We start from the raw sequence: 15,582 nt of genomic DNA, 5'->3' as shown, positions 1-15,582 counted from the left end.
TCTCCTTTTTCACTTTTATCAAGAGGTGCTTTAGCTCTTCTTTGCTTTCTGCCATAAGGGTGATGTTATCTGCATATCTGAGGTTATTGATATTTCTCCTGGCAATCTTGATTCTAGCTTGTGCTTCATCCAGCCCAGCATTTTTCATTATATACTCTGCATATAAGTTAAATAAGCAGGGTGACAATATATAACCTTGACATACTCCTTTCCTAATTTGGAACCAGTCTGTTGTTCCATGTCCAGTTCTAACTGTTGCTTCTTGACTTGCATACAGATTTCTCAGGAGGCAAGTGAGGTGGTCTGGTATTCCCATTTCTTTAAGAATTTACCAGAGTTGGTTGTGATCCACACAATGAAAGGTTTTGGCATAGTCAATAAAGCAGAAGTAGATATTTTTCTGGAACTCTCTTGCTTTTTCCATGATCCAGCAGATGTTGGCAATTTGACCTCTGGTTCCTCTGCCTTTTTTAAAACCAGTTTGAACATCAGGAAGTTCATGGTTCACATATTGCTGAAGCCTGGCTCTGAGAATTTTGAGCATTACTTTGCTAGCGTGTGAGACGAGTGCAATTATGCAGTAATATGAACATTCTCTGACATTGCCTTTCTTTGAGATTTGAATGAAAACTGACCTTTTCCAGTCCTGTGGCCACTGTTGAGTTTTCCAAATTTGTTGGCATATTGAGTGCAGCACTCTAACAGCATCACCTTTTAGGATTTGAAATAGCTCAACTGGAATTCCATCCATCACCTCCACTAAGTTCGTTCATAGTGATGCTTCCTAAGGTCCACTTAACTTCACACCAGCATGTCTGACTGTAGGTGGGTGATCACACCATCATGATTATTTGGGTCATGAAGATCTTTTTTGTATAGTTCTTCTGTGTATTCTTGCCACCTCTTATTAATATCTTCTGCTTCTGTTAGGTCCATACCATTTCTGTTCTTGTGCCCATCTTTGCATGAAATGTTCCCTCAGTATCTCTAATTTTCTTGAAGAGATCTCTAGTCTTTCCCATTCTATTCTTTTCCTCTATTTCTTGGCACTGATGACTGAGGAAGGCTTTCTTATCTCTCCTTGCTGAGACTGAGCAACTGAAACTAAAAATTAAATTTAAGCATTTCCCATTGCAATAAGGGTACCCACTTACATCTATACTGCAAGTTTAAAAAGATATATTGGGAGATTATGCATGTTCATTTAGCTGTAGTAGATGGAAGAACATAGTTTAATAAATAAGAGTGTTTCCCTTTGTTTGACATGCCAAATATATATCTCAAAATCAGTAAAATTTTCATCAAAGCTTATTGAATAAAAAGAATTATCTATTAAAACATGAATTGTAGATCTGACTGTAAAAGTGCTCACAGTAGACACATATGCAAGGGCAGATAAGGATCAAAGTAATAACAGATATTATTATTACAGTACCCACCTCTAGGCAATGAAGTAAATAAACTAATCTTATAAATAAGCATTATAAAGATGTTTACAGGCAGAAGACTTCAGTGTAGAGATTTATGGTAGAACATAAAAACTTCTTATAAATATACAGTAAATTTATTGGTCTAAGTATATTCTTTCTGAAGGTACACAATTAAATCTCATTTAATAAGAATTTGACAGAGGAGCCTAGTGTGCTACAAGTCGCAAAGTGTTGGACATAACAACTGAACAACAACAATAAGAGTTAGCTGGCACAGCAGAGTCAGGAAAACAAATGCTCTTTGTCAATATAGCATTTTAAATGGAGTACTAGCTTCACCCTGTTTTTCATCATGGCATAAAGTTGATACTTTTACAAAGTAACCCTTCCTACTATATTTAGTAGTAATTTTTCCCTTGTTACTACTGTAAGTTCATATTAGACATGTGACACAAAAATGGCCACTCTGAATCAGAGCATTTAGTGTAGCAAATTGATAATCCCTCAACACAACTGCAAGCCTGAAAACCTCAGTCTTACCTGACCTTTTTATATGCTCCTGGAAGATAAGACTTTCATTATCTTACAAAGAAGCTCTGCCCACTAATCTGATGCTTAAAACATCCTGGGACCCAGACAAAAATCATACAAGTGGTTACAAATGGGGCAGATACAGAACAACAGTTTTAATTATTTGAGTCCCAAACCAGGAAACTGCCCTCCACTAATGTTTATGAAGTGTAACTAGCTGCTGCTTCCTTGAGTCCTAAAAGCTCTGTCCTCATTTCTAAGCTGAGAACCTTTAAGGTGCAGCTCATCTCCCTGTTTCAAGAATAAGGATTCAGAATTGTTTTAAAGTCTTAGTTTGCTTCTTCTTCTACTTTTTTTTTTTTTTTTTTTTTTGTAATCCTGTAGCCTCTAAACGAGTTTAATCCCTGGCTCAGGAAGATCCCCTGGAGGAGGAAATGGCCCTCCAATATTCTTACCTGGAGCATCCCATGGACAGAGGAGCCTGGCAGGCTACAGTCCATGGGGTCACAAACAGTCAGACACGACTGAAGAGACTTAGCAGCAGCAGCCTTTAAATGAACAGATCATCATCCATATTCAGAAGAAACAATATTGTTTGCCAGCAAGAGAAATGAATACAAGTCCTGTAAAGTTCTCTTTTGGTAGCTCCAGGGAGCAGTTCAAAGGGATTTAACAAAGACTTCTGACTGCATTGGTCTAGAGCCTAGTAATAGAACATCCACCTCTTCTGAGTTTTGTTCTCAATGAGGAAAAAAGGAGAAAGAAAGCCAGGTAATTTGGGGTGTCTTAGAGGGAGACAGCTCTGGTTTGCCTCTTTCAACCTACTGGAGAAAATTCGGGAAATAGAAATATCAAAAGAGCAGAGTGGGCTATTTTAAAAAAATACCTAACTTTTGCCTTGACTTTTCAAAAACCTATTACATATAAAAATGAATCTGTTTAATCATAATAAACAGATCTGTGCTGATCTGTGCCAACCCTTAGTCTGTAATCATAAACACTCAATTTGCAAGGAATCTCTCTTCAACTGAAAACATTTTTTTTGTGCCAACAGTATAAGGGTCTCTAGGTGCAGAGAGTCATCCAAAGAAGTTTTGAAATCCATTTTTTAAGGTTCTTTTAGATAAGCAGCTACTACTTGAACTGGGGAACTTAACTACTTCACATCCTGAGCATAAAGGATGCACACACTTCAGCCCCCTCTTGTTTAAGGAAAGTACCTAGGAAGTGCTTTCAGTTTTTACTTATTCCTGAAATTTTGAACATAAATTGAGGAGTACTTTCTTAAGAATATAGCATTCATTTCTGAAAGCTTCCCGCCACCCCCCATGACTCCAGGATTGATGCCCTATGACACCATTTTCCTGACTCTGGCTCCTATGCAGGTCCTTGGTGCTATCACATCTCTCCCAGTCCTGACTTGCTCATGGTGGGGTCAACAGTGATGGGGATGAGACTAGAGGGTAGAGAGAGAGAGAGATGATCCCAGAAGCTCGCTGCTGCTCCCAGGATCACAGGGAGCAGGGAGCCAGGGAAGATGGTGTGGGCCTGGCTCACTTGAGTGGGGCAACTCAAAGAAACAGCCTTGGGCTCCCCCTCTGCAGAATCTGCTCTCAGCTTCGTAGGTTCCCTAAATCAGGGTGTTGAGGCACAAGCATCCCTGCTTCCTACTCCTTTGGGGAAGGGAGATGTAAGCTTTTTGCACTCAGACAAGTAACTAAGTAATCAAGTCAACAGATTTTCTCCATCTCTGTAGTCAGCAAGACATTGTAAAGAGAAAGGAGTCTTGGCTGGGGAGGACTAAGATTTTTAATATCTTCTGACATTTATTACCCATGACACATAAGTGAATAAACTTGTTTTTAAACTGATACTGTTTAAGTGAAGGACATAGCACTAGAAGAAGTAAGTAAGTAAAGTTGTTCAGTCCTGTCTGACTCTTTGCGACCCCATGGACTGTAGCCTACCAGGCTCCTCCCTCCATGGGTTTCTCCAGGCAAAAGTACTGGAGTGGGTTGCCATTTCCTTCTCTAGGAGATCTTCCCAACCCAGGGATCAAACCCAGGTCTCCCGCATTCCAGGCAGACACTTTAACCTCTGAGCCACCAGGGAACCCAGCACTAGAAGAAATATGTTCCTATTTTTATCTATACTTATTCACTTTTGTTACATTCTAGAGAATCGCCAAAATATTCCCTGAAAATTATACTTCTTTTTTTTTATAAACAATGTGTCAACCTATTTTATTTTTCTTTTCATTTTTTTTTAATTTTAAAATCTTTAATTCTTACATGTGTTCCCAAACATGAACACCCCTCCCACCTCCCTCCCCATAACATCTCTCTGGGTCATCCCCATGCACCAGCCCCAAGCATGCTGTATCCTGCGTCAGACATAGACTGGCGATTCAATTCTTACATGACAGTATACATGATAGAATGCCATTCTCCCAAATCATCCCACCCTCTCCCTCTCCCTCTGAGTCCAAAAGTCCGTTATACACAGCTGTGTCTTTTTTCCTGTCTTGCTTACAGGGTCGTCATTGCCATCTTTCTAAATTCCATATATATTTGTTAGTATACTGTATTGGTGTTTTTCTTTCTGGCTTACTTCACTCTGTATAATCGGCTCCAGTTTCATCCATCTCATCAGAACTGATTCAAATGAATTCTTTTTAACGGCTGAGTAATACTCCATTGTGTGTATGTACCACAGCTTTCTTATCCATTCATGTGCTGATGGACATCTAGGTTGTTTCAGTGTCCTGGCTATTATAAACAGTGCTGTGATGAACATTGGGGTACATGTGTCTCTTTCAATTCTGGTTTCCTCGGTGTGTATGCCGAGCAGTGGGATTGCTGGGTCATAAGGTAGTTCTATTTGCAATTTTTTAAGGAATCTCCACACTGTTCTCCATAGTGGCTGTACTAGTTTGCATTCCCACCAACAGTGTAGGAGGGTTCCCTTTTCTCCACACCCTCTCCAGCATTTATTGCTTGCAGATTTTTGGATCGCAGCCATTCTCACTGGTGTGAAGTGGTACCTCATTGTGGTCTTGATTTGCATTTCTCTGGTAATGAGTGATGTTGAGCATCTTTTCATGTGTTTGTTAGCCATCCGTATGTCTTCTTTGGAGAAATGTCTATTTAGTTCTTTGGCCCATTTTTTGATTGGGTCGTTTATTTTTCTGGAATTGAGTTGCATAAGTTGCTTGTATATTTTTGAGATTAGTTGTTTGTCAGTTGCTTCATTTGCTATTATTTTCTCCCATTCAGAAGGCTGTCTTTTCACCTTGCTGATATTTTCCTTTGTTGTGCAGAAGCTTTTAATTTTAATTAGATCCCATTTGTTTATTTTTGCTTTTATTTCCAGAATTCTGGGAGGTGGATCATAGAGGATCCTGCTGTGATTTACGTCTGAGAGTGTTTTGCCTATGTTCTCCTCTAGGAGTTTTATAGTTTCTGGTCTTACATTTAGATCTTTAATCCATTTTGAGTTTATTTTTGTGTGCGGTGTTAGAAAGTGATCTAGTTTTATTCTTTTACAAGTGGTTGACCAGTTTTCCCAGCACCACTTGTTAAAGAGATTGTCTTTACTCCATTGTATATTCTTGCTTCCTTTGTCAAAGATAAGGTGTCCATATGTGTGTGGCTTTATCTCTGGGCTTTCTATTTTGTTCCATTGATCTATATTTCTGTCTTTGTGCCAGTACCATACTGTTTTGATGACTGTGGCTTTGTAGTAGAGCCTGAAGTCAGGCAAGTTGATTCCTCCAGTTCCATTCTTCTTTCTCAAGATTGCTTTGGCTATTCGAGGTTTTTTGTATTTCCATACAAATCTTGAAATTATTTGTTCTAGTTCTGTGAAAAATATGGCTGGTAGCTTGATAGGGATTGCTTTGGGTAGTATACTCATTTTCACTATATTGATTCTTCCGATCCATGGACATGGTATATTTCTCCATCTATTAGTGTCCTCTTTGATTTCTTTCATCAGTGTTTTATAGTTTTCTATATATAGGTCTTTAGTTTCTTTGGGTAGATATATTCCTAAGTATTTTATTCTTTTCGTTGCAGTGGTGAATGGAATTGTTTCCTTAATTTCTTTTTCTACTTTCTCATTATTAGTGTATAGGAATGCAAGGGATTTCTGTGTGTTGATTTTATATCCTGCAACTTTACTATATTCATTGATGAGCTCTAGTAATTTTCTGGTGGAGTCTTTAGGGTTTTCTATGTAGAGGATCATGTCATCTGCAAACAGTGAGAGTTTGACTTCTTCTTTTCCAATTTGGATTCCTTTTATTTCTCTTTCTGCTCTGATTGCTGTGGCCAAAACTTCCAGAACTATGTCAAATAGTAGCGGTGAAAGTGGACACCCTTGTCTTGTTCCTGACTTTAGGGGAAATGCTTTCAATTTTTCACCATTGAGGATAATGTTTGCTGTGGGTTTGTCATATATAGCTTTTATTATGTTGAGGTATGTTCCTTCTATTCCTGCTTTCTGGAGAGTTTTTATCATAAATGGATGTTGAATTTTGTCAAAGGCCTTCTCTGCATCTATTGAGATAATCATATGGTTTTTATTTTTCAATTTGTTAATGTGGTGAATTACATTGATTGATTTGCGGATATTGAAGAATCCTTGCATCCCTGGGATAAAGCCCACTTGGTCATGGTCTATGATCTTTTTAATGTGTTGTTGGATTCTGATTGCTAGAATTTTGTTGAGGATTTTTGCATCTTTGTTCATCAGTGATATTGGCCTGTAGTTTTCTTTTTTTGTGACATCTTTGTCAGGTTTTGGTATTAGGGTGATGGTGGCCTCATAGAATGAGTTTGGAAGTTTACCTTCCTCTGCAATTTTCTGGAAGACTTTGAGTAGGATAGGTGTTAGCTCTTCTCAAAATTTTTGGTAGAATTCAGCTGTGAAGCCGTCTGGACCTGGGCTTTGGTTTGCTGGAAGATTTCTGATTACAGTTTCAATTTCTGTGCTTGTGATGGGTCTGTTAAGATTTTCTATTTCTTCCTGGTTCAGTTTTGGAAAATTGTACTTTTCTAAGAATTTGTCCATTTCTTCCACGTTGTCCATTTTATTGGCATACAACTGCTGATAGTAGTCTCTTATGATCCTTTGTATTTCTGTGTTGTCTGTTGTGATCTCTCCATTTTCATTTCTAATTTTATTGATTTGATTTTTCTCTCTTTGCTTCTTGATAAGTCTGGCTAGTGGTTTGTCAATTTTATTTATCCTTTCAAAGAACCAGCTATTGGCCTTGTTGATTTTTGCTATGGTCTCTTTTGTTTCTTTAGCATTTATTTCTGCCCTAATTTTTAAGATTTCTTTCCTTCTACTAACTCTGGGGTTCTCCAATTCTTCCTTTTCTAGTTGCTTTAGTTGTAGAGTTAGGTTATTTATTTGACTTTTTTCTTGTTTCTTGAGGTATGCCTGTATTGCTATGAACTAGCACTGCTTTTATAGTGTCTCACAGGTTTTGGGTTGTTGTGTTTTCGTTTTCATTTGTTTCTATGCATATTTTGATTTCTTTTTTGATTTCTTCTGTGATTAGTTGGTTATTCAGAAGTGTGTTGTTCAACCTCCATATGTTGGAATTTTTAGTAGTTTTTCTCCTGTAATTGAGATCTAATCTTAATGCATTATGGTCAGAAAAGATGCTTGGAATGATTTCGATTTTTTTGTATTTATCAAGTTTAGATTTATGGCCCAGGATGTGATCTATCCTGGAGAATGTTCCATGAGCACTTGAAAAAAAGGTGAAATTCATTGTTTTGGGGTGAAATGTCCTATAGATATCAATTAGGTCTAATTGATCTAATGTATCATTTAAAGTTTGTGTTTCTTTGTTGATTTTCTGTTTAGTTGATCTGTCCATAGGTGTGAGTGGGGTATTAAAGTCTCCCACTATTATTGTGTTATTGTTGATTTCCCCTTTCATACTTGTTAGCATTTGTCTTACATATTGCGGTGCTCCGATATTGGGTGCATATATATTTATAATTGTTATATCTTCTTCTTGGATTGATCCTTTGATCATTATGTAGTGGCCTTTTTTGTCTATTTTCACAGCCTTTGTTTTAAAGTCTATTTTATCAGATATGAGTATTGCCACTCCTGCTTTCTTTTGGTCTCTATTTGCGTGGTATATCTTTTTCCAGCCCTTCACTTTCAGTCTGTATGTGTCCCTTGTTTTGAGGTGGGTCTCTTGTAAGCAGCATATAGAGGGGTCTTGTTTTTGTATCCATTCGGCCAGTCTTTGCCTTTTGGTAGGGGCGTTCAATCCATTTACGTTTAAGGTAATTATTGATAAGTATGATCCTGTTACCATTTACTTTATTGTTTTGGGTTCGGGTTTATACACCCTTTTCGTGTTTCCTGTCTAGAGAATATCCTTTAGAATTTGTTGGAGAGCTGGTTTGGTGGTGCTGAATTCTCTCAGCTTTTGCCTGTCTGTAAAGCTTTTGATTTCTCCTTCGTATTTGAATGAGATCCTTGCTGGGTACAGTAATCTGGGCTGTAGGTTATTGTCTTTCATCACTTTAAGTATGTCTTGCCATTCCCTCCCAGCCTGAAGAGTCTATTGAAAGATCAGCTGTTATCCTTATGGGAATCCCCTTGTGTGTTATTTGTTGTTGTTCCCTTGCTGCTTTTAATATTTGTTCTTTGTGTTTGATCTTTGTTAATTTAATTAATATGTGTCTTGGGGTGTTTCGCCTTGGGTTTATCCTACTTGGAACTCTCTGTGTTTCTTGGACTTGGGTGATTATTTCCTTCCCCATTTTAGGGAAGTTTTCAACTATTATCTCCTCAAGGATTTTCTCATGATCTTTCTTTCTGTCTTCTTCTTCTGGGACTCCTATAATTCGAATGTTGGAGCATTTCATATTGTCCTGGAGGTCTCTGAGATTGTCCTCGTTTCTTTTAATTCGTTTTTCTTGTTTCCTCTCTGATTCATTTATTTCTACCATTCTATCTTCTATTTCACTAATCCTATCTTCTGCCTCCATTATTCTACTATTTGTTGCCTCCAGAGTGTTTCTGATCTCATTTATTGTGTTATTCATTATATTTTGACTCTTTTTTATTTCTTCTAGGTCCTTGTTAAACCTTTCTTGCATCTTCTCAATCCTTGTCTCTAGGCTATTTATCTGTGATTCCATTTTGATTTCAAGATTTTTGATCATTTTCACTATCAATATTCGGAATTCCTTCTCAGGTAGATTCCCTACTTCTTCCTCTTTTGTTTGGTTTGGTGGGCAACTCTCCTGTTCCTTTACCTGCTGAGTATTCCTCTGTCTCTTCATCTTGGTTATATTGCTGCGTTTGGGGTGGTCTTTTTATATTCTGGTAATTTGTGGAGTTCTCTTTATTATGGAGCTTCCTCACTGTGGGTGGGGTTGTATCAGTGGCTTGTCAAGGTTTCCTGGTTAGGGAGGCTTGTGTTGGAGTTCTGGTGGGTGGAGCTGGGTTTCTTCTCTCTGGAGTGCAGTGGAGTGACCAGTAATGGGTTATGAGACATCAAAGGTTTTGGAATAATTTTGAGCTGCCTGTATATTGAAGCTCAGGGGAGTGTTCCTGTGTTGCTAGAGAATTTGAGTGGTATGTCTTGTTTTGGAACTTGTTGGCCCTTGGGTGGAGCTTGGTTTCAGTGTAGGTATGAAGGCATTTGATGAGCTCCTATTGCTTAATGTTCCCTGAATTCAAGAGTTCTCTAATATTTTCAGGCTTTGGATTTAAGCCTCCTGCTTCTGGTCTTCAGTTTTATTTTTACAGTAGCCTCTAGACTTCTCCATCTATACAGCACCGATGATAAAACATCTAGGTTAAAGATGAAAAGTTTCTCCACATTGAGGGACACTCAGAGAGGTTCACTGAGTTACAAGGAGCAGAGAAGAGGGAGGGGGTAGTTAGAGGTAACTGGAATGAGATGCGGTGAGATCAAAAGAGGAGAGAGCAAGCTAGCCAGTAGTCACTTCCTTATGTGCGCTCTATAGTCTGGACCACTTAGAGGTATTCACGGAGTTATACAGGGAAGAGGAGAGGGAGGAAGTAGACAGAGGTGGCCAGGAGGATAAGAGAGAGGAATGAGAAGGAGAGAGACAAATCCTGCCAGTAACCAGTTCCTTAGGTGTTCTCCACCGTCTGGAACACACAGAGATTCACAGAGTTGGATAGAGAAGAGATGGGGGAGAAAAGAGACAGAGCCCACCTGGTGGAGAAAAAGGAGAGTCCAAAGGAGGAGAGATTGGTCAAGCCAGTAATCTCGCTCTCAGGTAAACTTGGGTAGTGAAGTTTGGGTTTTTAAATGTACAAAATTGACAACAAAAACCTAAGAGCAAAGATTAAAAATCTGTTTTTGAAGACAATGGTCTGCTTTTCTGGTTGCCTGATGTCCTCTGCCAGCCTAAAGAAGTAGTTTTGTGGAGTTTGCTCAGCGTTGAAATGTTCTTTTGAGGAATTTGTGAGGGAGAAAGTGGTCTTCCCGTCCTATTCCTCCGCCATCTTTATGCTCCTCAAAATTATACTTCTTTAAGAAGCAGAACAAAGGAAAACAGAATCAAAGACCAAGAAGAAATGGTTAATTCAACTTTCCATGATCACAGCAGCCAAATACTGGTTTTATATGAAGCATTCCATACACAGACCTATTAAGTCCTCACAATAGTTCAAGGAGTTGGTACTTGTTAGCTGCCTTGTAAGAGAGAGAAAATTGAGGTGCACAGAGATGGAATTCCATATCCCATATTTTTCTTCACTATTCTCTACTGCTGGCCTGCTTGTTGCTGTTGTTGTTCTGTCACTAAGTTGTGTCTGACTCTTTGCAAGCCCATAGACTGCAGCACACCAGGCTTCCAAGTCCTTCACTATCTCCCAGAGTTTGCTCAAACTCACGTCCATTGGGTCAAACCATCCAATCATCTCATCCTTTGTCACCCTCTTCTCCTCCTTCCTGTAATCTTTCCCAGCATCAGGGTCTTTTCTAAAGAGTCAGTTCTTCACATCAAGTGGACAAAGTATTGGAGCTTCATTTTGGCATCGGTCCTTCCAATGAATATTCAGAGTTGATTTCCTTTAGGATTGACTGGCTTGATCTCCTTGTTGTTGAAGAGACTCTCAAGCATCTTCTCCAACACCAGTTTGAATGCATCAAATCTTCAGTGCTCATCCTTCTTTACAGTCCAACTCTCACATCTGTGCATGACTACTAGAAAAACCATAGCTTTGTCTATACAGACCTTTGTCAGCAAAGTGATGTCTCTGCTTTTTAATATGCTGTCTGGGTTTGTCATAGTTTTTCTTCCAAGGAGCAAGTGTCTTTTAATTTCATGGCTGCAGCCGTCATTTGCAATGATTTTGATGAAAAGGACATCTTTTTTTGGTGTTAGTTCTAGAAGGTCTTGTAGGTCTTCACAGAACCATCCAGCTTCACCTTCTTCAACATTAGTGGCTGGGGCATAGACTTGGATTACTGTGATGTAGAATGGTTTGCCTTGGAAACAAACCAAGAGCATTCTGTCATTTTTGAGATTGCACCCAAGTACTGTATTTCAGACTCCTTTGTTGATTATGAAGGCTACTCCATTTCTTCTAAGAGATTCTTGCCTACGGTAGTAGATATAATGGTCATCTGAATTAAATTCACCTATTTCCATCCATTTTAGTTCACTGATTTCTAAAATGTTGATGTTCACTCGCCATCTCCTGTTTGACCACTTCCAATTTACCTTGATTCATGAACCTAACATTCCAGGTTCCTATGCAATACTGTTCTTTACAGCATCAGACTTTACTTTTACCACCAGACACATCCACAACTGGGCATTGCTTCCACTTTGGTTCAGCCTCTTTATTCCTTCTGGAGCTATTTTTCCACTCTTCTCCAGTAGTATATTGGAAACATACTGACCTGAGGGGTTCATCTTCCAGTCTCATATCTTTTTGCCTTTTCATACTGTTCATTGGGCTCTCAACGCAAGAATGCTGAAGTGATTTGCTTGCCTCATTAAAATCTTTTATTAATCACTCATTTATTAAAGTCTCCCCAAAGCACCCATACAGTCTGTAATTCTTAAAGCCCCATAGTTTCACAAAAAGCCCTGCAGGGAGATAATCACCTTTTAAAAGTTAACTTTATTTCCCATAGCAAAATTCCATCAATAGGACACAACCTGTGTTTCCCTATAGAATCATCTCCAGTGCTAAATCATTTATCATATTGTTCTGAGAATTGTGTGTTGTCAGTGGATAAGATTGTGGCATCTGGCAAAATTTTGAGTCTAGAAATCTATCTGGATAAGTTATTAAATCACATATATACAAACCAAAAGAACAAACAACAATTAAAGTATCTGTTGAAAATACCTGCTGTTAAAAATATACTCTACTGAGGGGGAAAATATTAACCCTTCCACTCTTTTTTAAAATCAATCCAATTAAAAGCAATTAAACTTAGATACTGGATGAAAAGAACATGTTTGAGTATGTTCTGATGTACATACTTGAGGTATGATTGACATTTTCTTCCTTAAATCATGAAGTCCAATTTCGGTTGTCAAGATCTTATCAATCCAAACTCTACCTTCAGGCTCTGACAATCTAAAGAGGGCAGCAATGAAAGAACTTTTTCCAGCTCCTGTTCTTCCCACGATGCCAACCTGTGAAGAGATCCAGGAGGGATTAAGAACTAACAATATGCTACAAACCTGGGTAAAACCCTGGTGGTTGAAGATGAATTTTAAAAGCTCTATATTGAATATAGTCTATACATTTTTCAATCATGGCACTATTGACATTTTTGTTTAAATACTTCATTGTTATGGGGTGGGAGGCTGTCCTGTGTGTTGTAGGATGGTTAACAGTAACCATGGACTCTACCCTCTAGAGGCCAGAAGCACCCCTAAACTGTCAACCAAAAATGTCATACATTGACAAATGTCTTCAGGTTGAGATCCCCTGGTCCAAGGAAGAGTTAAAAATAACAGAATCGATCTATTAGCAACAAAAAATCAAAAGTTGCCTAACTATTCCACAAGAAATAAATCTTTGGTTTTTATTTCTACTGTCTGCATATTTTGAACCTTGAGAATTTTGTGGATAACTTCATAGAGATATCAACAAATCAAATCTGAACTATTACATATAAATAAGTACACATTTTCCCAGAGTTATATTATGTAAAAGGGCTTATACTCTGGGCTTCCCAGGTAGCGCTGGTGGTAAAGAACCTGCTTTTCAATGCAGGAGATGCAGGTTCAATCCCTAGGTTGGAAAGATTCCCTGGAGTAGGAAATGGCAACCCACTCTAGTATTCTTGCCTGGAGAATCCCATGGACAGAGGAGAATGGCAGGCTAAAGTCCCTAGGGTCGCAAAGAGTCAGACACGACTGAGCAACTGAGCATACACACATTCTCTGGTAGAGAAACTAAAGCACTTCAAGGTATTAAATGCCTTGGTTATGTTCTGTCTTGAAAGGAATCATTTTAATATTGCAAAATACTGATCCCAGTGTCTTAAGAGACAGTAGCCACTAGGCAAAACACATATTATAAAATCAACAACAACACAAACAACATTTGCTATTTATATGGACCCTTGCATCTGAACAGTTCAAAAGGCATTGTACAAACAAATTAATACTTATAGTTAAACCTTGGAAAGATATATGTCAAGTATCAGTCTGGTTGTTTAAAACCAAGGCAGAAAGAAATTAGTACATTAAAAATAAGATCAAAGAATCACAATAATGCAGGTAAAATGCTGGTTAGGAATGAAACTGTATTATAAAAGTTGGCTTTTCACTGTTTGCTATAAACATCTATGCAGAGCACTATATAAAGTAGCCTAGATATGAAAGCAAATTAAATGTCCATTAACAGAGGAATGGATAAAGAAGATGTGATACATATATAAAGGGAATACTACTCAGCCATAAAAAGTCATGAAATGTTACCATTTGCAGCAACATGGATTGACCAAGAGATTATACTAAGTGAAGTAAATCAGACAAAGGCAAAGCAAATATCATGTTATCGCTTACATGTGCAATCTTAAAAAAATGATACAAATGAACTTATTTACAAAACAGAAACAGACTCACAGACATAGAAAACAAATTTATGGTTACCAAAGGGCAAAGCGGTGTTGGGTGGGGTGGGGTGGGGGGGGGGAGGGGGTGGGGTGTGAATTAGGAATTTTGGAGTAACATATACACACTACTTCTGGCGGAGGGCATGGAAACCCACTCTAGTATTCCTTCCTGGAGAGTCCCCATGGACAGAGGAGCCTGGAGGGCTACAGACCATGGGGTCACAGAGTCGACACGACTGAGCAACTAAGCATAGCACAGCACATACACATTACCATATATACAACAAAAAAGGTCCTACCCTATAGCTTCCCTGGTGGTTCAGATGGTAAAGACTCTGCCTGCAATGTGGGAGACCTGGATTCAATCCCTGGGTCGGGAAGATCCCCTGGAGAAGGAAATGGCAACCCACTCCAGTACACTTGCCTAGAAAAATCCCATGGATAGAGGAGCCTGGTGGGCTACAGTCCATGGGGTCACAAAGAGTAGGACACAACTGAGCAACTTCACTTCACCATATAGCACAAGGAACTATACTCAGTACTTTGTAATAACCTATATGGAAAAAGAATCTATACATCTGAATCACTTTGCTATATATCTGAAAGTAACACAACATTATAAATCAACTATACTTCAATAAAAATAAATAAAAGCATGTATGCAGAAACTGGCTTTTTCATAGCAATGAGCTTGCATAACTGCACATTCCCTAGGGAGAGCTTCTCAAAAGATGATTTCCTCTCTAGAAATTTGGAATTGATGATAGGCATTCGACATATTTTCAATCATTTGTAAATTGATTCAGTCAGTAAATTTTTAAAATTCACAGCTTTAAACAGAGAAGAATTAAATCTTTCTGAGCACTGATTATATTCTGGGACCCTTACATATTTTCTTATTTGAATACCTTCAAAGTTCCAAAGCTTAATCTGTAAGATCAATAATGGCACTTCAAAAAGGAATTTATCTTTACAGACATTACATGTAAGAAAAGTAGCTTTAGTTGATTTATCTTTGTAGCCAATTTTCTATCTTAATTTATTTAACACTGACAGGTCATTTTCTGCGTATAGGAAGGTTCTTCTGCATACATGCATAGCTCATATGTTCTGTGTACAGGCTGATCTGGGCAACATGGCAGGTTCAATTCCAGACCACCACAATAAAATAAGTACTGCAATAAAACAAGTCACATTTTTTAGTTTCCTCATCTATATAAAAGTTATGTGTATGCTATACTGTAGTCTGTCATGTGAGCAATAGCGTTACATCTTTAAAAACAGTATTAGTATCTTAATTTTAAAAAACTTCATTGTTTAAAAATGCTAACTATCAACTGAGCCTCTGGCAAATTATAGCAGTAACATCAAAGATCATTGATCACAGATCATAACAAATATAATAATAATAGTAAGTTTGAAATATTGTAGGAATTACCAAAATGTGACCCAAAGACATGAAGTTAGCAAATTCTGTAGGGAAAATGGTACTGATCCACATGTTTGAGGCAGGGT

General features: G+C 38.2%; 1 protein-coding gene across 1 annotated transcript in view; it reads right to left on the bottom strand.

Annotated features, from left to right (window-relative positions):
* LOC128057588 (ATP-binding cassette sub-family C member 4-like) overlaps positions 1-15,582 on the bottom strand; it is a 286,799-nt gene that overhangs the window by 21,970 nt on the left and 249,247 nt on the right. Inside the window, exon 26 of the mRNA XM_052650036.1 lies at positions 12,479-12,634. Coding sequence (XP_052505996.1) covers positions 12,479-12,634 — 156 coding nt within the window. The remainder of the gene's footprint in view (positions 1-12,478; positions 12,635-15,582) is intronic.

This window comes from Budorcas taxicolor, chromosome 12, assembly GCF_023091745.1.
Source record: "Budorcas taxicolor isolate Tak-1 chromosome 12, Takin1.1, whole genome shotgun sequence".
Classification (NCBI taxonomy): domain Eukaryota; kingdom Metazoa; phylum Chordata; class Mammalia; order Artiodactyla; family Bovidae; genus Budorcas; species Budorcas taxicolor.
The sequence above is the reverse complement of the archived record's forward strand: the minus strand, read 5'-3'. Positions and strand labels throughout refer to the sequence as shown.